Source organism: Panthera tigris, chromosome A3 (genome assembly GCF_018350195.1).
Source record: "Panthera tigris isolate Pti1 chromosome A3, P.tigris_Pti1_mat1.1, whole genome shotgun sequence".
Lineage (NCBI taxonomy): Eukaryota > Metazoa > Chordata > Mammalia > Carnivora > Felidae > Panthera > Panthera tigris.
The window spans coordinates 117,829,776-117,851,682 of record NC_056662.1 but is presented as its reverse complement, the minus strand read 5'-3'; the positions used below and the strand labels follow the sequence as shown (position 1 = coordinate 117,851,682).

Here is a 21,907-nt window from a genome sequence, read left to right as displayed (position 1 = left end):
TCATAATTGCCACAACTTGAAAGCAAAGAAGATATCCTTCAGTAGAAGGATGGAGAAATAAACTGTGGTCTATCCAGACAATGGAATATTATTTAATGCCAAAAAGAAATGAGCTCTCAAGCCATGAAAAGACCTGGAGGAACTTAAATGAATATTACTAAGAGAAAGAAGCCGATCTGAAAAGGCTGTGAGCTAAATGATTCTGACTATCTGACATTCTGGAAAAGGCTAAACTATGGAGACAGAACATCAGTGGTTGCTAGGGGCTGGGGTGGAAGGGATGAGTAGGAGGAGCACAGAAGATTTTTAGGGCAGTGAAACTACTCTGTATGATCCCATCATGACAGACACATGTCATTATACATTTATCCAAACCCACAGAATGTACACCACCAGGAGTGAACCCTAACGTAAACTATGGACTTTGAGTGATGATGTGTCAATGCAGGCTCAACCGTCATAAAAATTGGGCTCTCTGGTCTGGAATGTTGATAATAAGGGAGTTGTGCATGAGGGGCTGAAAGGGGGAGGTATATAGGAAATCTCTACACTTCCCTCTCAATTTTGCTGCGCTAAAAAAATAAAGCCTTTAAAAAAAAAAAAACAGGCAGAACTACAAGGAGAAAAGTCGAATCTGCCATCATGGTGGAGAATTTAACATATCTCATTTAGTATTTGAAAGATTAAGCAGACTAAACATTAGTAAGAATGTAGAAGGTTAAATAAAACATTTAATATGCCTGGGCTAAATGGGGGCGCCTGGGGGGCTCAGTCAGTTGGGCGGCTGACTTCAGCTCAGGTCATGATCTCACAGCTTGTGAATTCGAGCCCCACATTGGGCTCTGTGCTGACAGCTCGGAGCCTGGAGACTGCTTCGGGTTCTGTGTCTCCCTCTCTCTCTCTGCCCCTCCCCTGCTCACACTCTGTCTCTCTCTCTCCAAAAATAAATAAACATTAAAAAAGTATATGCCTGGGGCGCCTGGGTGGCTCGGTCGGTTAAGCGTCCAACTTCGGCTCAGGTCATGATCTCGCGGTCTGTGAGTTCAAGCCCCGGGTCAGGTTCTGTGCTGACAGCTCAGAGCCTAGAGCCTGTTTCAGATTCTGTGCCTCCCTCTCTCTCTGACCCTCCCCTGTTCATGCTCTGTCTCTCTCTGTCTTAAAAATAAACGTTAGAGGAAAAAAAAAAAAAAAGAAACTGTCTCACCCTGTATTATATGCCTAACATACAATTACATTAGAAAGCAATAACAAAAATTATGTAAAAAATCTCACGTATATGGAAATTTAGAAGTCATACTTGTATGTGGATCAAAGAAGAAAATCATAATGGAAACTGTTAAATACTTAGAATTGGATAATACTGGGAGGATATGCATGAAAACAAGATAGGTAATCAAAGTGGTATCAGAGGGAAAATGGATTGACTTCAAAGTGTATATTAGAAGAAAGGACTAAAAGTTAATGAGTTAAACCTTCCAACTCAACAAGCTAGTAAAACAGAATAAACTAAGAAATAAAGTAATAAGAGATGGCAGAAATTAGGAACACGATAGAGAAGAGCAGCAAAGTCAAATACTGGTGTTTCTTTTCTATTTTTTAATAATTTTTTTAATGTTTATTTATTTATTTATTTTTGAGAGAGGGTGACAGACAGCACATGAGTGGGGGAGGGGCAGAGAAAGAGAGGGAGACACAGAATCCGAAGCAGGCTCCAGGCTCTGAGTGGTCAGTGCTGAGCCCGACGCAGGGCTCGAACTCATGAACAGTGAGATCATGACCTGAGCCCAGGTTGGAAGCTCAACTGACTGAGCCACCCAGGCGCCCCATCACTGGTATTTCTTTAAAAGGACTAATACAGGGGCACCTGGGTGGCTCAGTTAGTTGAGTTTCTGACTCTTAGTTTTGGCTCAGGTCATGATCCTAGGGTTGTGGGATCGAGCCCTGATTTGGGCTGAATGCTGAGCATGGAGCCTGCTTAAGATTCTCTCCCTCTCTCCCTCTGCTCCCCCTCTCTAAAATAAAAAATAAAAAATAAAAAAATAAATTTAAAAAGGGACTAATTCAATAGACAAACCTCTGACAATTCACATTAAGAACAAAGAGGAAAGGTACAAATAAAATGAAAATGGGGACATAACTATAGAAACAGCAGAGATTTGAAAACTTCTTAGAGGATAGAGCTAATTTCCTAGAAAAACTTAGTAGCAAAACTGATGGAAAAGGAAATAGCAAATCTTAATAGTCCTATAACCATTACATAATTTGAATCAGTGAGGATTAACCTATATCACTTGAGGGACTACAAACCTGAAACGTTTCTAGAGAGGTAATCTGCAAATATGTATTAATTGCCATGAAACTCTGACCCAATAACACCATCCTGAGGATTACATAGGGAAGAACTCAAATGGAAAAAGAAACTACAAAGATATCTATAACTGTGCTATAAATATTAGTCAAAGAAACAAACAACCTGACATTGTCTAACATTTAGGCAATGGCTAAGCAAATCGCATTATAGAACGGAGCAATAAAAAATGATAGATACTGGGGCGCCTGGGTGGCTCAGTCGGTTAAGCATCCAACTTCAGCTCAGGTCATGATCTCACGAGGTTAGTTTGAACCTCGCATAGGGCTCTCTACAGAGCCAGCTTCAGATCCTCTGTTCCCCTCTCTCTGTCCCTCCCCAGCTTTCGCGTGCGTGCACTCTCTCTCTCAAAAGTAAACATAAAAAATGTAAATACTACAAACTCATAAGTCTCAAAGGAAAAAATAGACAGATTTGAATATATCAAGGGTTTAAACTTCTGTATCACGAAGGACATGGTAAGTCAAGTGCAGTGGGACAAGTGAGGACTGGAGGCAAGTAGGGTTTCAACACCGCTGCCTACTGCAACAGGGGGTTCAAGACAGAAATCTCAACAGAAAGTCCATGGAGACTGAGTGGAAATGCAAGAACTGCAGGGATGTGTGCCTTAGCCAGGAGGGTTAGAGGGAAGGTCCCGCCCGCAGTGCACCGGAGCACCCAGGAAACAATGGCTGAAGGAGGATATAGGTGAAGGGGTCTGGTATCCAGAGTGCTGCTGGGTTTCGGGGGTGGTGATGGCAAGGTTCAGCTGAGGGTTCTCTAAGGCAGAAGGAGAGGCACATAATGGCTGAGAGGGCCAGCTGGCCGAAAGAGGCCAGACGGAGAATGCCAGAAAGTATAGATCCTGGGACCAGATGCCACAGAGGACAGCATGGGTAGCACCAGATGTCAAAGACTTTTCATGACAAAGGCGAGGAGGGTGAGCATCTGTAGGGAAGGCAAGTATAAATACTAAGTTTGTAGAATGAAGATAAAGTGTATTTAGTTCTTCAATATTTATTGAGCACCTACTATATGTGAGGCACTCTTATAAGTGAGATGAGAGTATGAAGTAGAAGTACTTATTCCTTTTTTTTCTTAAAGCTTGCAAATATATAAGTAGGAAAAGATACAGATGTTAAGCAATGATTAAGAGAAAGAGAAACACAGAATTATAAGGCATAGGTGGCACAGCCCAAAGTGTAAGGGAAGGGGCCCTAACCTCAGGCTGCCTGAATCCAAATCCTGGCTCTGGAACACAGTAGCTGTGTGACTTCTGTGTTTCGGGTTCTCGTGTGGCACGTGAGGCGGACCTCTCGTGGGGTGTGGTAAGGGTTAAATGACACAAGATTTGGGGCGCCTGGGTGGCTCAGTCGGTTAAGCGGCCGACTTTGGCTCAGGTCATGATTTCGCAGTCTGTGAGTTCGAGCCCCGTGTCGGGCTCTGTGCTGACAGCTCAGAGCCTGGAGCCTGTTTCAGATTCTGTGTCTCCCTCCCTTTGACCCTCCCCCGTTCATGCTCTGTCTCCTTCTGTCTCAAAAATAAATAAATGTGAAAAAAAAAATTAAAAATAAATAAAATAAAATAAATAAATAAATAAATAAATGACAGAAGATTTTACATATCTTGTAAAACCCCATGCCTGGCTGTACAATAATGCCTTCTTCCCCTCCAGAAGTTTTCTTGGACTGCTCTGCAGTGGCTTCACACATCCCCACCCCTCCCTGGATACCCTCAGATGGTGTGGGTATACCCCACACTACCGCACCCCCCCACCCCCATCTGTTTTCTGCCAGGACCTACGCCTACAGGAGGCACTGAAGTAATTTAAATCCCTCAGAGCTGTCCAAACCTATTATCCAGGCTTAATGTGTTATCATCCACTACGAGTTGCCTTTTAAAAGAGGACTCTCTGGGGGTAGCAACTCAGGCATAAAGGAGAAGCACCCTCCGGTCCCACTAATGTACACACTCGTTAGGCCAAATGTGCTGGTTTGAAAAAACATGTCTACAAATTCTTTGACACTTCTTCCCACAAAGGATTGAGTCTAATTTGCCTTTCCTTGTATATGATCTGGACTCAGCCACTCACTCCTAATGAAGAGCTGAAATGATGCTACGTGACTTTCAAGTGTGGGTCTTAAAAGGTGACATAGCTTGTACCTGGTTCTGGTTCTCTCTCCCTCTCTCTCTCCCTACATGCAGATATGCGCGTCTGAAGCCCTGAGCTGCCGTGGAAGAAGTCTGGCGTCCCTGAAGCTACCACACCGAAGACTGGAGAAACCACAGACAGCGAGATGTCTGAGGAGCCTCGGCTGTTCTGGCCTTCAGCCGCTCACATCTCCCCAGCCCAAGGACCATCCAGGAGAAAGAGCAAACCTTCAGGTGATTCCGACCCCCAGCTTTCCAGGTACCCCAGCCCACATTGAATGGAGCAGAAATGTGCTTGTCTCCATACCCCTGCCCAGACGGCACGCTCGTGAGCAAAGTCAAAGTTATTGTTTTCAGCCACTAAGTTTCGAGGCGGTTTGTTAAAGTTGTCTGAGTAATCTGAACTGCGTGTGACCTGGGCAGTCACACAGGGGCCCAGCTCTCGGAGGGGCCCTGTGCTTAGTGTAATACTCTGCTGTCACTGTTTTGAAATTCTTCTTCTTTAATATATTTTTTAATGTTTATTTATTTATTTATTTATTTATTTATTTATTTATTTAGAGAGTGCAAGCAGGGGGAGGGGCAGAGAGAGAGGGAGAGAGAAACTGTCAGTGCAGAGCCCAGTGTAGGACTCAAACCCATGAACTGCAGGATCACGACCTGAGCCAAAATCAAGAGTCAGCCGTTTAACGGACTGAGCCACCCGGGCACCCCTCCATCTTGAAATTCTTAATTTTGTTTTTGTCCTGGGCCCTGAAAAGCATGTACCCTGTCCACACGAATTACCAGTACTCTCCTCCTCTCAGTCATATGCACCCATCACAAGTATGTAACTATGCAGCCAGTGTAGTGGACAGAGAACAGAGCTTTGGAACCAACCAGGCCTAGGTTCAAATCCCAGCTCTGCCACAGGCTGTCCTCACTGAACTTCGGTTACCTTACCTGCACAAGGGAGATAATAACAGTATGCAACTCACAGGGTTACAGTGAATGTTAAGTGCATAACGAAGTACTTCTTCCACAAATTAATGCAGTAGCCTCTCTCTTGCCCTTGCCTCTGGTATCTTCTCCATTTAAAGGACCCTCCATACCCACATCACATTAATCTTCCTTAGCTGGAACTCCAAAATCTTCAGTGGCACCCTATTTCTATTAGAGTCCAAAGTCCTCACCTTGGCATTTTCAAGGCCTTCTACAATTAGATAGATATCAGGTCACCATTTTATACTCATCTTCCGGTGCTCTATGACACTAATGCTCTGCTGCAGACAGAGGAGAGGCTCCCAAAATACCTCTCACTTTCACTTTACAGTGCTTTTGCCCAAGCTGTTCTACCTTCTACCTGGAATAACCTGGGCCCTCTTGACAACCTGAGCATTCTGACGATAGTTCGCGTCACAAACTTGAATAACTGTATGTGGACTGTTAATGTCAATCCAAGTAATATTCTCAGGAGTTATGCTTCAAACTGGCATTTTTAGTACAGATGACCCACCTATATTGCTTAAAGGAAGTCAGCTACAGCACTTCAAGTAATGTGTAATGAGGTTGGCCTAATGTGACTTGTCCACACGTAAGACATTTCTCAGCATTTACAGAAGCTTTTGTAAGCAACAGAAGAAATAAAGCCATTATTGAACCACTGCCTGTCAAATAAAATGTTCCTAATCATTTCCTATAACTATGATGCTCATAAACGTAATTTACTCTCATGACGACGCGAAAGCCACTGCAACTCATAGTTAACAGTTGTCATGTAATAGTTACTCACATCCTTCACACACACACTCCCGTTCATACACTCCCAGTCACAGCGACTCTCAGGCCTCAGATTTCTTCAAGCCTTTGCCTCCGAGCACGGGAGGAGAGCCCAGCCTTGGGGTCAGACCTCTGATCAAACCCGGCCCCTCCGTCCTGTCGCTGGGGCCTAGGTGGGTGTCTGAATCTCTCTGCGCCCGGAACAACAGTATCAGCCTTGTACGGGCCTGGGGAAGATGCAGTGGGATAATGTCCGTTACATGACTGGCAGCGAGCGCATGCTCTTTGAGTATTTCCAGAGAATCTAGGAAGTGGCAGGGGCCTTTTATCTTGGGTAGCTTCCCATCCAGTGCAAAGCTTTCTTCCACAGCATCCCTGTCAATGGCCATTCAGCCCCCGCTTGACTTTCCAGGGCGGGAGTCTAGCACCTCATAGGGCATCCATCCCATTTCCGGCTGAGTCTAACTGTCCCAAAGTTCTTTTGAACCAAATCCTCACCCTTAACTTATCCCTCTGGTGCCCCCTGTGCCTCCCAGGACACTCCCCTCCCCCAAAAGAAGAGAGAGTGGCTTTACGGCCAAAAAGGTCCCCCACACCTGACAGCTGGTCTCCACCCTAACACTTCCAGCTGGCCCCAGCTGGGGTCCCTCCCCAGTCCCCCTTTTCTTCATCTGTCAAATGAGGATGAAACTCCTGCCAGCCCCCAACCTCCCTCCCACGATGTCAGAGAGACAAAGGAGACACGGGGGGAAAGGCGGCCGGGGAACTGTGAAACCCCATCACCACGCCTAGAGAGCTCGGGATTCGCTCTCCAGCCCCTTCCTCTACTCGCCCTCCGGGGTAACCTCCTCCCGGGAGGTGCCCCGAGGCTGGAGCCGCGGCTCCTCGCCGCCCCCGCCCGGAGACGCAGAGGGGCGGCGCCCGCAGCCTGGGCCCCCAGAGGCCGGAGGCCGCCCCCGCCCCGCAGCCCTGCGGCCCCGCGGCCCCCAGCCCGCCAGGCCCGGGGCGAGGCCGCCCGACGCCGAGCGCGGACCCACCTGCGGCGGCGCGGCGAGGGCTGGGGTCCGGCTTCGCGGCGGCTGGAGGCTGTGCGCCGGCCGCGCCTCGGCTCGCCGCCGCCGGGCCCTCCCCCGGGCCGCTCCACGTGGCCGCTCCACGTCGCCCTCCGGCCGGCCGCCGCCCTGGCCCGGGCAGAGTCCGCAGCGCCAGCGGCCGCGGGCAGGGCCGCCGCCCTCCGCAGCCCGCGCCGGGCTTCCTCCCCGCGGCCCCGGCGCGCGTGTGCGTGCGCGCGTGTGCCCGTGTCTCCGTGAGAGAGACAGGGACAGACTTCTAGAGAGACAGCTGGTGATGCTGGCTGGTGTTCAGGAGAAGCGTGCCTAACTGTGGTGGTGCTGCCGGTGCCACTGCCCGCCGGCGCCCAGCCTGTGTGCGAGACAGGACGGAACTGTTAGTGTGGCTGTGACTAGTGGATGTGGCCGTGTGCGTGAGGAACTTGTGACAGTAGAGGTATTTTGTGTGACTGTGTGTCCAGAGCGACAACATGGCCCTGAGAGCGTATGGCCAGGGTGGGAATGATTGTCCGGGGGTGTGACAGGAGAGGACAGTAGCGGTACATGTGTTAGGGTAGTTGGTTGAACTCTTTCCTGAGTTGTTTGTGATGCTCACATGACAGCTGTGACTGCTGGTTTCCAGGGAAGGTGTCATTGGGTGGCTGTGACCAGGTGCATCACTGAGAAGCGGCTGCATACGAGACATGGTTGGCGAGAGGGCTGGGAAAAGTGTCATCTTAAGGGTGATGGTGGCAGTGGTTTGCCAGCAAAGTGTCACCTACTCAAAATGGAGTGTCACCTACTTTTGTCACAATGATCAATTCCTCCTAGGCTTCAGACTACATCTTCACCCACTGGCCCAAGGACTTCCTTCCTTCCTTCCTTTCTTCCTCCCTCCCTTCCTTCCTTCCTTTCTCTTTTATTTTCTTTCTTTTTCTTTCTTTCTCTTTCTTTCCTTCTTTCTTTCTCTCTCCCTTTCTTTCTTTCTTTCTTTCTTTCTTTCTTTCTTTCATTTTTTTGGTGTGTGTGTGTGTGTGAGAGAGAGAGAGAGAGCGCACAGGAGTGTGCACGCATCAGCAGGGGAGGGGCAGAGAGAGGCGGGGAGAGAGAGAATCCAAGCAGGCTCTGTGCAGTCATCACAAACTGCAAGATCATGACTGGACCTGAAACCAAGAATCAGACGGTCAAACAACTGAGCCGCTCAGGCAGCCCACAAGGACTTAGTTCTTCAAAGGAATAACTTATCTCTTCAGAATCTTCAACGTCTCCCTCTCCTTCAGCTCCTTCCAATCTGCATCTTTCAGAACAACTGACTCTCATCGAAGTCATTCTGTCCTCCTTCCTATGGCGGACATTGCTGGACACTACCTGCGAGAATTATGGGACCCGCCGTCCAGCAACACCATCTTCTCCCTCTACTCGTTTCTTCTTAGTTTTCTTTACGCAACAGAGTTCCTCTGGGCTCTCCCCTCACTTCTATCTGTTCATGTGTTTGTCTGTTCATGTTGCTTCCATCACTATCTGTTATGGGTTGAACTGAGTCCCTCAAAAAGTCATATGTTGACATCCTAACCCCCAATACCTCAGAATGTGACTTTATTTGGAAATAGGGTCGCGGCAGGTATAAGAAGTGAAAATGAGGTCCTACTGGAGTAGGGTGAGCCCACCCCACTCCAATTTGACTGGTGTCCACGTGAAAAGGGGAAACTTGGGGGCTCTGGAGTGGCTCGGTTAAGCGTCCGATTCTTGGTCTCGGCTCAAGTCATGATCTCACAGTTTGTGAGTTTGAGCCTCAGGTTGGGCTATGCACTGACAGTGCAGAGCCTGCTTGGGATTCTCTGTCTCTCTTTCCGTCCCCTGCTTGCTCTCTCTCCTCTCAAAATAAATAAATAAGCTATTTTAAAAAGGGCAAATTTGGACATAGACACACACACACACACACACACACACACACACACACACACACACAGGGAAAGCGTCTTGTGAAGATGCAGGTAGCATGTTCTTGTGGCCAAGAAGCTTCTACATGCCAAAGATTGCCAGCACACCACCAGAAGCCAGAGAAGAGACCTGGGACAGATTCTTCCTCACAGCTCTCAGAAGGAACCGATCTTTCTGGCACTTTGAAGTTGGACTTCTAGTCCCCGGAACTGTAAGACAATAAACTTCTGTTGTTTAAGACAGCCAGTGTGTGGTACTTTGTTATGGCAACCCTGAAAACGAATATATCATTTAAATGCTGATGGCTGCCAAACCTCAAATTCCAAGCCCCAAGCCCCAGACCTCTTCAGGAAATGAACATCCTCTAATTTGTGCCTAGATTTTAATGTATAAAGGTGACTGAGTGACAACGTGGAGAGGTCAATGTCATTGGAAGAAAAATTTAGTGCTCCAGTTATCCTGGAAACGACAGGCATAGCTCACTACACAGGATGACAGGGGGAAACCCCAGTGGGCTTCTGTCATGGGCAGAAAGGAGCAAGGAGGAAGGCAGAGGCCACAGCCTTTATTAAGTGGAAAGGCAAGGCAGGGCAAAGTAGACAGCTTAGAATTGGCTAGTTTGAGTAATCAGGCAGGCTTGGGGACACAGGGACTGTCCCTAGTTATCTGATACCTGACCCTGGGTTGATTTAGGACAGGGGAAATATTGGCTTGTCGTGTGAGATTTAGATCAAAGAAGTGGCTCAGAGTATGGGCTCTGGATTGCAGACGAAACGTCAACTTCGGCTGTTAGTTTGGCCCTGTGACTGACAGATGCCAAATAGACAAATACAGAATCTAAGAAAAAGCAATTAGAACACCTACCAGCACCCTAACCTCTGTGTGTCTGAGTTCAGAACGCATCCTCTTCCTCCTCAAACCTTCCCTTCCCCCAGTTTCCTTAACCCAGGGACTGGTACCGCCATGCATCCCTGACTCATACAGTCAGAAACCTGCGCATCCTTCATGATTTCTCCTTCTCTCCTGACCTCCAAACACCAAGTCCTATTCCATTCTGCCTCCTGTCTTAAAGATCTTCACTCCTCTCCCAAGCTCCTCCAGTCCAGGCAGCCACCTGCCATGCCGAAGTACTGTTAACAGCCTCCTAACTGGCCTGTTTCCATTCTCAGCCTCCTCCAATCAATCCATTCTCCAAGTCGCCTGAATGATTCCTTTAAAACATAACGCCGGTCATGTTGCTCGCCCCTTTGTAAAACTCTTTGATGGTTTTCCCCCATCCTTAGTTTAAACTCTCACATCCCTTGTGTAGCTGCTCACAGCCTGATTCTTGGCCATCTCATATGCTCCAGACAACCAGATTTCTTTTGGTTCCTTTAAGAAGTCTCTCACACCCAGGCTTTTGCTTACGCTGTTTCTGCTCCTGGAACAACTATTCTCTTCCCACCTCTCCCTTGCCTGGGAAACTCCTACTCAATTTTTGGTTTCACCTTAAATGTATCATCACTTAACATCCGGGTACACTTGCTCTGACCCATGGTGTTCGGGCACCCTCCTCAGTGCTCTCACTGCAGCTAGTACTTCCCCTATCTAGCTAGCCCTGTGCCCTACCGCAGGGGTTCAACCCTGACTACACATTTGAATCTTCCAAAGAACTTCTAAGTTATATTGATACCTAGTCTCCTCTCCAAACCAACTATAGCAGGGGGTGAGGCCTGGGGCGCTGGTTGTTTTTAAAACTCCCAGATGAAGGGCGCCTGGTGGCTCAGTTAAACGGCCAACTTTGGCTCAGGTCATGATGTCATGGTTCATGAGTTCAAGTCCCACATCGGGCTCTGGGCTGACAGCTCAGACCCTGAAGCCTGCTTCATATTCTGTGTCTCCCTCTCTGCCCACCACCCCCCTCTGCCCCCAGCTCACGCTCTGTCTCTCCCTCTCTCAAAAATATAAATGTTAAACAAATTAAAAAACAAAACAAAACTCCCAGATGATTCTAATCTTCAGTCACGGCTGAGAACCACTGCTCTATTAGATTACTTATTCGTTTCCACATTCCAGTGACGACAGGCAAGAGCATTCCAGGGGTATCCCACTGCCTGGTACAAAGTGGGGGATGAGTACGTATCTATTGTACTTACTTGACATTATGAAAGACGGTGTAGAGTGATGGTATGTGACCTTAACCTTTGTGTGTGTGTGACTCTATGTGGAATGCCATCCACCCAATAGCTGAAACCTATGTGACTGGGTGCTACAGTATGAATGGCTGTGTCCAGTATGGGAAGTCCACTGAGAATAGCTGAACACTGCAGGACTGCAGGGCGTCACAAGGTGAGCGGCCACGTCCTGAAGGTGAAGTTCACAGTGAATGGCTGTCCTGTGTGAAAGGGCAGGATGTCACCAAGGAGTGGCTGTGTCCTGTGTGTCAGTGACTGGTTGACTGGGGGACCGTAACCAAACTGCCTAACTAGCGTGGCGGGGGCAGAGTTTGAGGAAGGCGCTGGAGACACGTCTCACCAAGATGGAGGCTGGGGAGAGGGTGGTGGTCCTTGCAAGGGGCGGCACCGCTAGTCACCGGGAGGCGGAAGCAGGAGGCGCCCAGGCGCGCGAAGCGGGCGACGGGCAGGGAGGTCACCACTGGTAACTCGGTTCTACTCGGCGCGGGTCGAGGTCCGGGCCCCGCCCTTTGTCACGCCTGCCGCGGAGCGCGGCGGCGGTGGGCGGGGCGGGGCCAGGACCCCCGCCCCACCCGGCAGCGGAGGCCGTCCCTGCACAGACTGTCCAATGGCGTGCGGGGCCCGGCGCACACCTGCCGGCCTCCCGGCCAAGAATCAGGTGCAGGAGCCGGTCAAGAACTGGGAAGTCAGAATCCAACCACCCAAGATGCTGAGCTCTTCCCAGAGCCCTCAGACTGGCACCTGGACAGAGCCCTTCTCTCTGCTTTTGGGTCTTGGCGCTACCCTCTACTTGGGCTACTACTGGATATGTGTGCCCCAGGTGGGTGCGGGTCCAAAGCTCTGGCCGGCGGGTTTAGGATACTCGGGCCTAAGGGGCAGCTTCCAGCCAGGGGATAGATCCCTTTGTGGGAGGTGGCATGATTGGGCCCCCTGCCCCAGGTGAAATTTGATGCCCCAATTCCACCACCAGCCCTGCCATGCTACAGCAGGGTTCTGTTTTGCTATTATCACCTAACGAAGAGTTTTGCTTCTTTGTCTGCCTAGATTCTCTGCGTCCCAAACGCTCCCCATGCCAGTTGGGCCTTTCAGCCATCAGAGGGGTGCTGCTCCCAATGATAGAGACAAACAGTTGAGGAAGGGCCGGCTGGAAGGCATCCTCAGGTGTCAGGGAGACGCTTTCCTCTTCTAAAAAGGCAGTCGAGTTGAGTTTCTCACTAACTTCACAGAACAAAGGAACCGGAGGCCTGTGCAGATGTGGCTGACTCCCACCATCCTGTCCACTTAGCAGAGCCTTGCTTCTCTTAAGGGCGGGTAGAGGTTCCCTGTGCAGCTCAGGACTCGTGGATAACCCTGTCGTTGTTCATTCAGCCCTGTGTTAAGTTCTGGGCTCTCCGCGTATATATAATGCAATGGTAAAGTCTCAAGAGGTTGATTTTGATGAACTTGGACACTGAAGTTGAACACTGAAATTTAGACAAAATACATAATTCATATATCCAGAAAAATCTAAATCTTTTAATCTTCATTAAGCTGTTCCAGGTAACTGAGTCTAATAAAAAAAAACCTATCAATTCAAGCCCTTAAAGATCTATAGGGAATTTATTTTTTATTTTTTTTTTTTTAAACGTTTTTTATTTATTTTTGGGACAGAGAGAGACAGAGCATGAACGGGGGAGGGGCAGAGAGAGAGGGAGACACAGAATCGGAAACAGGCTCCAGGCTCCGAGCCATCAGCCCAGAGCCTGACGCGGGGCTCGAACTCACGGACCGCGAGATCGTGACCTGGCTGAAGTCGGACGCTTAACCGACTGCGCCACCCAGGCGCCCCATGATCTATAGGGAATTTAAATGTTATCTAAACTTTCTGTATTTTCAGAGCTTTCTACATTCGCATGTATTAAATCTGCCTTAATAAAACAAAAATCCAAACCTCACAGTACCCTATAAATCCTACTTTATATGCCTGATTTCAAAAGTCAATCATTTCAGACCAGAGCTGTCCTTAATAAACATTTTCCTTTGCTTGGATCAGCCACAAAGAACTCAGAGACCTCTGCCATTTTTTACTCCAAACCCCTCCTTGACTTCCAAATATTGGTTACAATGCAGGAAAAAGCACATTCTGGAAGCCCTGAGGAGTTTGGATTGTCCAGCATGATAATGGACTATTATTGATTTACCCATAGTGACCAATGGCATATTACTAATTAATTCTCAGGAATGAGTCTAGAAATACTTCACTATGGGGCGCCCGCGTGGCTCAGTCGATTAAGCATCTGACTTCGGCTCAGGTCATGATCTCTCGGTCTGTGAGTTCGAGCCCTGCATCGGGCTCTGTGCTGACAGCTCAGAGCCTGGAGCCTGCTTCAGATTCTGTGTCTTCCTCTCTCTCTGTCTCTGTTTCTCCCCCATTCATGCTCTGTTTCTCTCTGTCTCAAAACTCAATACACGTTAAAAAAAATTAAAAAAAATACTTCACTAGAGCTCAAATGAAATTAACCCATATAAATCAAATGTGTGACCTAGTTTATTCTACACTACTGAGCTTATTTGATCAAGAATTCCCTAAATTGGGGCACGTGGGTGGCTCAGTTGGTTAAGTGTCCGACTCTTGATCTCGGCTCAGGTCATAATCTCGTGGTTCGTTGAGTTTGAGCCCCAAACTCTGCCCTGACAGTGTGGAGCCTACTTGGGATTCTGTCTCTCCCTCTCTCTTCCCCTTCCCTCCTTGCATTCTCTCTCTCTCTAACTAAACTTAAAAAAAAAAAAAATTCCACAGATTGATGACAACTCAAAATCCTGGCAATTAGGAAGTAATATAGTACGGTGATTAAGAGCATAAGCTCTGGAGTCAGACCAGGGTTTGAATTCCAGTTCCGCCACTAGCTGTCTTTGGCAGGCTTCATGACCCTTGACAACTTACTCAACATTCCAACCTGTTCCCACGGGGGATCACAGGATCTACTGTCAAAGAGCTATTGTGAAAATCACAGGGTATAATTATGTAAAGTGCTTAGCACAATGCTTGAAACACGAGCACTCAACAAATTCAACCTACTAGTATTGGTGGTAGTATCATAATTGCGAATTCTGCTTTGCCTCTTGCTTGCTGTGTGACTTTGGGCAAACAACTTAAACTCTTTGGGTCACTGTTTCTTCACCTATGAAATATGCTCCCTCATAAGGTTGGGCTTAGCCTAGAACCTGCACATAGCATACAATGAATCTCAAGCATTATTAGTCCGGGGGTTAAAGACCGTGTTATGAATCACACCTCTCAACAGCTGTGCTAGCAACTTGGCCTCTCTAGTTCATAATTTACCCAGCCTTTTTTGGGTACTAAAACTGCAGAAGACATAGGAATCTGGTCCTCAGGTTCCTTAGGGCTTGCAACAGCAATAGAAATTTCTTGAGACTGTGACCTTTTGGCTTTGTACAGCATGCCCCTGTTTCATAAGCCTGCTATGCGGCTAGCCCTCTCATTCACTTGATGTGTACCCAAGAACCAAGCAGAGGGGTGGAAAGTCAGAGCCGAGTCCCCACTGACTTGTCTGTCCCTGCCATTGTGTTACCTTCCCTCTGGCTGGCATGAAACAAGAGGAAAATCCGTTCACGTCGAGACCATTCCTCCTTTGGAGTATGGTCTGACGACAGGGGTCCTATGAGCGAGAAAATGAGGTGCTGTGGTAGAAGCAGCAGTGAGCGCACGGTAGGGAGGGAACGCGAGTATGTGGCAATGGGGTGCTAAAATCAGGCGCAGCCAGCATGGCTGGAGCTAGTCTGAGGAAGAGGAGTGTGGTAAATCAATTGCAAGGCAGAAGTCACAGATTGAATGGTACTGCATTTCTTCAGCCTCTGACTAGGATGCCAACCCTTTCCGCAAGGACCCAGCTGGGCAGTTGATATTACCTGCTCTCTGCAAAATGGGTTTGGGGCACAGATAGCCTGAGCGGAGGGGTCAGCACTCAGTCAGCTGCAGCAGTTCCCAGCCCTGGTTCCAGGTCAGTTGAGTCCGTGCCGGAGGTTGCCCTCCAGGACTGGAGTTCGCCCTCCAGGACTGGAGTTCTTTGGGGCTCCAGCTGGACTCTATTATAAACAGAGGTGACTTGGCCATTCCAGGCTAAGGTATGTTAGGTCTCTCACCCTCAGAGGCCGGCCTCTGGAGAGGGGTTGCTCTGGTGTCAGGTGCCTCACTGGCTGTGCAAAATCCAGGGGAGTGAGGTAGACTGTTGTGGTTACAGAGGCCTCAACTGGTGACCGGGCCCCGGTTTCTGGCCCTCCTGGAGCAACACTGTCCGATCACTCTGGAGACTTTCTACCCTGCGCTGTGGTGTTTTGAGGGGCGGCTACAAACCATCTTTCGAGTCTTGCTGCAGTCTCGGCCTCCAGTCCCTTACTGGAGGTAAGAAGGGACAGAGCGGGTGAACAGTAAGCTGCAACTATAGGGAAATCCTGTCTACTTCTTAAAACTGAAGGTAATCTTTGCCCCACGTACCTCAGTGTGTTGAGGATAACGAGAGTGGTTATACAGAAGGGCTATTTAATTGCACAACAGTGAGGTAATATTTAATCTTTTACGTCCCATTACACCTTGTTATGGTCTTAATGTCGGGCACAGTGTGTGTCCTCAAATGATACAGGAGGGAAGTTGTGGGAGTTGTTTGTGGGGAAGAGAGGTAAACCTTCTGAAGCACACGGAGTTCCTCATAGTATCTTGGTGTGCCCTTTTCTCCAAAACCACAGCGAAGTCCTCCAAACCCCAGATGGAGGACAGCTCCTGCTAGACTGGGCTGGCCAGCACAACAGCAGTCAGTATCCTGACCCCACCACCCAGCCCATTGTATTACTGCTTCCTGGTATCACAGGCAGTAGCCAGGACTCCTATATCTCACAACTAGTCAACCAAGCTCTGAGGGATGGTTATAGGTAAGGATGGGTCCAGCCCGGAGGCAGTGGGTGGTATCTGAGGCCTTGTAATAGGGAGGCCGATCAAGACCCTGATACCTCTGGGAAGAAAGCACTATATGAGGGGCACTTCTGACTGGGGTCTTCCTGAAGGCTACCAAAAGGGGAGCGGGGCTTCTAGGAAAGGCCTGGCTGAGACGTACCTGTGTGTGTCACAGAGCTGTTGTATTTAACAACCGAGGCTGCCGTGGGGAAGAACTGCTGGTGAGTATCCTTTCCTCATCGTAGCCCTTCACCCCACTCCCTTAAGAGATCCTTGGCCCTGGGGCTCTACCTACCCATCCTTCTTCCATTTTCCTTCCATCTCTCGAACCCTCCCATCTTTCTGCTTCTGGCCAGGGCCTCCCTCCCTACCCAATTATCTGGTTTACCTCAGACTCACAGAGCCTTTTGTGCCAGCAACACTGAAGATCTGGAGACAGTCGTGAGCCACATAAAGCACCGCTACTCCCAAGCTCCACTGCTGGCTGTGGGCATCTCTCTTGGAGGGTAAAGGTTGCCTGGGCTTGACCCAAAGGTCCAGTCTTCCTTTGTTTCCTCCCCCATGTCCTCTCCCCCTTTCCCAACTCACTAACGCAAACCCTTCTTTCACGGCCCCTGGATCCATCCTTCAGGATATTAGTGCTGAACCACCTAGCTCGAACAGGGCAAGATTCGGGGCTGGTGGCAGCACTGACTCTATCTGCATGCTGGGATTCCTCTGAAACCACCCGCTCCCTGGAGACCCCACTCAACTCACTGCTCTTCAATCAGCGCCTCACTGCCGAGCTCTGCCGCATTGTGAACCGGTAGGGTTTTGGCAAGTGGGAGGGGGCAGCAGGCAGGATGGGATGGCAGGAATACCAGGTTCTCCCAGTGCTCAGACTAATTTTGTAACTGGGTTTGCTTATCCATGAGATACGATAGGGTCAGGTCCAGGAGAGTCACACCTCTATGAACTCTTTTGCAGAAATAGGAAGGTGATGGAAAAGGTGGTGAACGTAGACTTTGTGCTACAGGTAGAGTCTTTCAACCACCACCCCCTACCCAAAATTGTTCAGTATCTTCTTATTCCCTATCCTCATCCTAGCGTACCCCACCCTCTACCACATGCAGGCCCGCACGATCCGCCAGTTTGATGAGCGCTACACAGCTGTGGCTTTTGGATATCAAGACTGTGTAACCTACTACCAAGCAGCAAGCCCAAGAACCAAGGTAGATGCCATCCAGACCCCTGTGCTCTGCCTCAATGCAGCTGATGACCCCTTCTCCCCAGTCCACGGTGAGCACCCTGAATCTGGATGCTTTACAGGCCCTGGGGAAAACAGGTGGTGAGGTGCAAGGGGAGAGAGACTGGGCTCTCAGAAAAGGCCAGTTCCTGACCTCCTCTCTAACCCCTCCCCAAGCCCTTCCCGTAGAGGCTGCCCAACATTCTCCCCATGTTGCACTGCTCATCACAGCCCGGGGTGGCCACATTGGCTTCCTGGAAGGGCTGTTCCCCTGGCAGCACAGCTACATGAACCGCCTCTTGCATCAGTATGCCAAAGCCATCTTCCAGCACCCAGTGGAGCTGCTCAACCTCAGGGATCTCTCACCTTCTGAGGGAGGCAAGAACTGACAGGAGTACCACCAGGGTCTCAGTTCAGTCTTTGCTTGTTTATTAAATATCAACTTTTCCTGCTGAATGTGCTGAGGTTCATTTTCCCTTTTCTCAAGGGTAGGGAAGACCATCCAGGAACTTATTGTATATGTCGCCTGGCTGGCTTGGAGCTACCCAGCTGGACCCAGAGATTACTGCCTGGGTCTTCCTTTTGCCCCTTCCTTCCCTAACGGCAAGTCCCAGGCCAGGGCTTGCTTCAGCAAACGCCAGGGGTTCACGTGAAGACCAAGTGATGGACAGCAGTACCTCCAGGTTCTTGGGCATCCTCACATATTTCTGGAGAAAGGACAAGCTCAACTTCGGAGCCTCTGGCAGGCAGAGGAAGAATGCAGGTGGTGTGGCCTGGCCTTTCAGATACCACTGTCCTGGGCGGATCCACGCATGAAGAATGAAGGGTTCTCAGGATTCAGAGTCACACAGGGCCATAGACACGTTTTAAGTGGGCAGGGCAGGCAGCGCCCGTCAGTCTCATCAGAGGAACGCCAACTATGGATTCAGGTGGAATGAGCAATGGGGTTCAGGCCTCCACTCTGTTCTAGAAGGTAGTAATGTCCAGGCCCCTGATTCCCTAAGAGCAGAAAGGCTAAAGAAAACCTGGAAAGACACTCTGGAGCAGCAGGATGGTCGTAACAATAAGTCCGACACATAGCAGGAGCAGCAGCCACACGGGAACACTCCCTGCAAGAGGGGTAAGGGAAGAAGTCAGCAGGCAAAGGGGCTTCACAGCCCTAAGAACAAAACCATTCAAGAAGGGGACAGATGGCTACAAACAAGCGGCCCATTCTCCAAGGGACAAGTTTTTGCTATAGCTAGAGGTAGGGCGGTACCCACCCCCATCCCAATGACTCACTCCGTGAGGGCAGCAAGTGCAGCTGGCAACGACTATCCACAGCCACAGAGAACAGGGCAGTTTCATGGAAGCCAAGGAGCTCTGGACCACGACCCTTCTCAGGTAGAAAGGCCACATCTGTCACGACAATGCCATGAGCCTCCCTCACATAATAGAGGCGCTGGAGACAGGAGAAGAACTATTGAAGGATGGCCCTGTTCAGAACATTCTCCTGGAAAACAATCTCCGTCTCCAGATGGCTTTTCCTCTAGAGCTGGGCCAGACCCTTCCTACACACTTAGGTTCGAGCAGGCCCAGAGTCCCCACCCCAAAGAGCCCTCAGGGCTGTGCCCACCTTTACCCATTACCTGGAGAGAGAAAGCTATGTAGATGGCAACAGAGCCAGTGACTGTGCCCAGGCCTAGGAAGGTGCCCGATTCACTGCAACAAAAAATAAAGTGCTCACTGTCCCGGGGGCCTATGCAGCAACATTCACCAATAGTACTCTTCAGAGCCTCAGACAGGACATCCTTCCAAACTCCCCCAGGCACCCCACAACCAGCCAAGTCACCACTGTCTCACACCTGACACTAAGGCAGGAGATGACTTCATGGCCGCAGGACTTAGTCCGAAGGGGCAAGAAGGTGGAGCCATCCCAGGCTGTGAGGTAGCAGGGTGGGGGCTGGCGCAGACGCTTGTGGGGAATCTGCACTGTGAAGAGTCGCAGCCTGGCAGGCTGGTCTGGAACCTGCCCAAACCTGGGGGCCAGGTGAGAGGATATTCAGCTCCTGGGGCCTGCTCAGCCCTTCTCAGAGGTTTGTGCCCTCCTGCACCCTGGTCAGGCCTGGGGTAACACCCACCAAGGCTACAATCCTCCCCAGCTTCCCCCCAGTCTCTTCCCTCTCCCCCACCACATCTAGGCTGTGCCTCTTTTAGCTACCCTCTGGGGTCTCACACCTGCAGGCCTGGTAGCGGTAAGGCGTGTTAGAAAAGGTGGGTCCGTTCTCTTGCCAGTGCAGCTGTGTCACCAGCTGATCCTTCTGCCACACGGAGGCCTTAAGGTCCCAGCCCACAGTTACCAACTAGTCAGGAATCAAGATTCCAAGGATGGACAGTTAGGGGATCCACTTACTGGACAAGCAGCATAATCACCTACTTTTTTGACACTCTCACTTCCTCACCTTGCCATCAGGCCCCAAAGCCAGGTCCTCAATCTCTCCTTCATGGGCTCTGAACTCCAGAACTTTCTCTAGGCTGGGTACCTGCGACCAAACCACCATCATGGTTACCCTAGGTACCTAGCAAGGGTGCAATGATCCCCACCCTTCTTCTTTTCTGCCACTCAGTACAGGCTCCACTCAAGTTTCCCAGAACCCATGATCAGTTCATCACAATCTGACCTTGCTGCTACTGACACTCATCCTCTAACCCACAAAACCACACCTTCCAGACACGAACGTAGCCATCCGTCCCTCCAGTGGCGAGCAGGGTGTTATCATGGTTGAAGCATACAACTTTTTGCAACGGATCAGGGCTGAAGTCTGTCTGCACCGCTTGCAAATTCTCTACACTGAGTTCTACCCCCTCCTGGTGGGTTTCAGCTCCAGACTTCTTCTCTACTGGGGCTGCCCCCTTCCTCTGTCGTGGCCCCTGTTCCTTGCAACCTGAAATACAAAGAGTCTGCCAGGTTTCAGGGCCCTATAGTAAGTAGTGCTTGCCCCCTCCCTAGTAGTGAACATCCAGCTTCTTGCCTGCTACCATAACCCACTTCCAACCCCACTTTTTTTGGAACCAAAATAAGTGATCTTACTCATTTAACCCTTACCCCAAAGCTAAAGCGGGAGCTTCTCACCTGCCTTCTCTGTCTTGTTTTTGCCCTTCTGCTGATGGGTCTGGAAGCGCAGAAGCTGACAGTGGGCATCCTGCCCTGCAGCAAGGATGTTACCAGCCAGCGCCAAGTTCATGGTAGCCCGTGTCTCTGTGTCATGGGAGTGTAGCAAAGAGGCACTCAGGCGTCCATTAATTTGTTCTAGCTGCAGAAAGTGCTGTGGAAGAGGGAACCAGGGTGAGCAAGGTTCAGGGGTGCCCAGAGAGCACCTCAAGGACAACCTTACATCCTATAGTCTAAAGCCCTATCTCTTTGCTTACTACACTTTCTACTTAAAAGGCTTTTCCCAGTCTGCTTGCTTCTTTCCTTTTCTTTCTTTCTTTGGAACCTCACAAATCTGTACAGCAAGGAGGGTTGGGATTAATACCTCCAGTTTACAAAATAATTGGGCAATCCTCAGAAGAGTGAAGAACCCTTGCCTAAAGACCAAATGCAGCACTCTTGCCGCTGCTGGAGAGCAGAGACCAGAAAAGACCAGGATAAGACCCCTGGAGCTGCTTGTGAGGTTGAGTTGAAGCGTTCCTGCCTAAGCGGTGTCGTGTGCTGTTTTTACTCTACTTTACGATTCGTGGTAAGTTCTCAGGTGAAATTCCCGCCAGGGCGCCGGGCTTTCCACCGGGGAGGGGGCAAGCTAGAAATGCAGCTAGTGTCAGCCGGAGGTACAGCCCACCCCCGAGACCCCTTACCCCCGTCGCCCGTGCCGTGACCGGCCCCAGTGGCCCTGAGGCTCTCACCACGCCATTCTTTATGCCCGTCTTGGCAGCGCCTCCTCCGCCCGCAGCGATGAGCAGCCCCGCGCTGGGGTCGACCTGAAGCGCGTACAACGGGAACGGGGCCCGGTACAGCTCGGGCGCCCGGCGCCGGCCCATCCTGCTCGCCGCGCGCTTCACTGTCCGCACCGGGGCACCCGGGACATGCCACGCCCGGCTTTCGACCACTCGCCCTGCCGCGATTCAACTTGATCCCGTCGCCGCCAGGAGGATTCTCGACTGCTCCCTCGCTCCCTCGGAGTTGGCAAAACTCTTCACCACACTCAAGAATCCATATCTCCGCTCCAAGCGGTCTTAACCCTGTCCGGTGAACGCGCAGTGCGCACGCGCACTTAGCCCTGGGCTCTTCTTGCGCAGGCGCAGGCCCGCCAATACGCGTCAGCACTAGCGGGCATC

General features: G+C 50.1%; 3 protein-coding genes across 6 annotated transcripts in view; 1 reads left to right on the top strand and 2 right to left on the bottom strand.

Moving 5' to 3' along the window:
* The window catches only part of CGREF1 (cell growth regulator with EF-hand domain 1), an 18,103-nt gene extending 6,233 nt beyond the window's left edge, over positions 1 to 11,870 (bottom strand). For 2 of the 3 annotated variants that reach the window (XM_042982302.1, XM_042982304.1), the window contains exon 1: positions 7,294 to 7,419. The gene's annotated coding sequence lies outside the window, so the exon portion shown is untranslated. Of the gene's footprint in view, positions 1 to 7,293; positions 7,420 to 11,760 lie in introns of those variants that run through there. The other variant, XM_042982303.1, reaches the window with a different exon arrangement.
* ABHD1 (abhydrolase domain containing 1) lies at positions 4,307 to 18,049 on the top strand. 2 transcript variants are annotated; one of them, XM_042982300.1, is made up of 9 exons: positions 4,307 to 4,732; positions 15,662 to 15,822; positions 16,164 to 16,346; positions 16,544 to 16,589; positions 16,762 to 16,874; positions 17,000 to 17,173; positions 17,335 to 17,383; positions 17,481 to 17,646; positions 17,771 to 18,049. In XM_042982300.1, the coding sequence occupies exons 1-9, from the start codon at positions 4,547 to 4,549 to the stop codon at positions 17,980 to 17,982; spliced, it is 1,290 nt and encodes a 429-aa protein (XP_042838234.1). In that variant the 5' UTR covers positions 4,307 to 4,546; the 3' UTR covers positions 17,983 to 18,049. The 2 variants fall into 2 exon arrangements, with proteins under 2 accessions (XP_042838234.1, XP_015396064.2); XM_015540578.2 differs by lacking the exon at positions 4,307 to 4,732 and adding an exon at positions 11,892 to 12,240.
* Positions 18,000 to 21,907, bottom strand: PREB (prolactin regulatory element binding). The gene is made up of 9 exons (XM_007088943.2): positions 21,476 to 21,907; positions 20,706 to 20,898; positions 20,297 to 20,517; positions 20,035 to 20,115; positions 19,811 to 19,935; positions 19,438 to 19,611; positions 19,222 to 19,294; positions 18,875 to 19,034; positions 18,000 to 18,702 (listed from the first exon to the last, which is right to left on the bottom strand). Exons 1-9 carry the CDS (start codon positions 21,608 to 21,610, stop codon positions 18,608 to 18,610), a joined length of 1,257 nt encoding a protein of 418 aa, XP_007089005.2. The 5' UTR covers positions 21,611 to 21,907; the 3' UTR covers positions 18,000 to 18,607.

Bases quoted from the DNA above. Each gene is read 5' to 3' on its own strand.
- ABHD1 (XM_015540578.2), top strand. From the start codon at position 12,028: ATGGCGTGCGGGGCCCGGCGCACACCTGCCGGCCTCCCGGCCAAGAAT. The intron at 15,823-16,163 runs GTAAGAAGGGAC...CCAAAACCACAG, and splicing joins CCTCCAGTCCCTTACTGGAG to CGAAGTCCTCCAAACCCCAG. The intron at 17,647-17,770 runs GTGAGCACCCTG...CCCCTCCCCAAG, and splicing joins CCCCTTCTCCCCAGTCCACG to CCCTTCCCGTAGAGGCTGCC.
- PREB (XM_007088943.2), bottom strand. From the start codon at position 21,610: ATGGGCCGGCGCCGGGCGCCCGAGCTGTACCGGGCCCCGTTCCCGTTG. The intron at 20,899-21,475 runs GTGAGAGCCTCA...CCTCTTCCACAG, and splicing joins CGGGCATAAAGAATGGCGTG to CACTTTCTGCAGCTAGAACA. The intron at 19,035-19,221 runs GTAATGGGTAAA...TCCTGTCTCCAG, and splicing joins ACATAGCTTTCTCTCTCCAG to CGCCTCTATTATGTGAGGGA.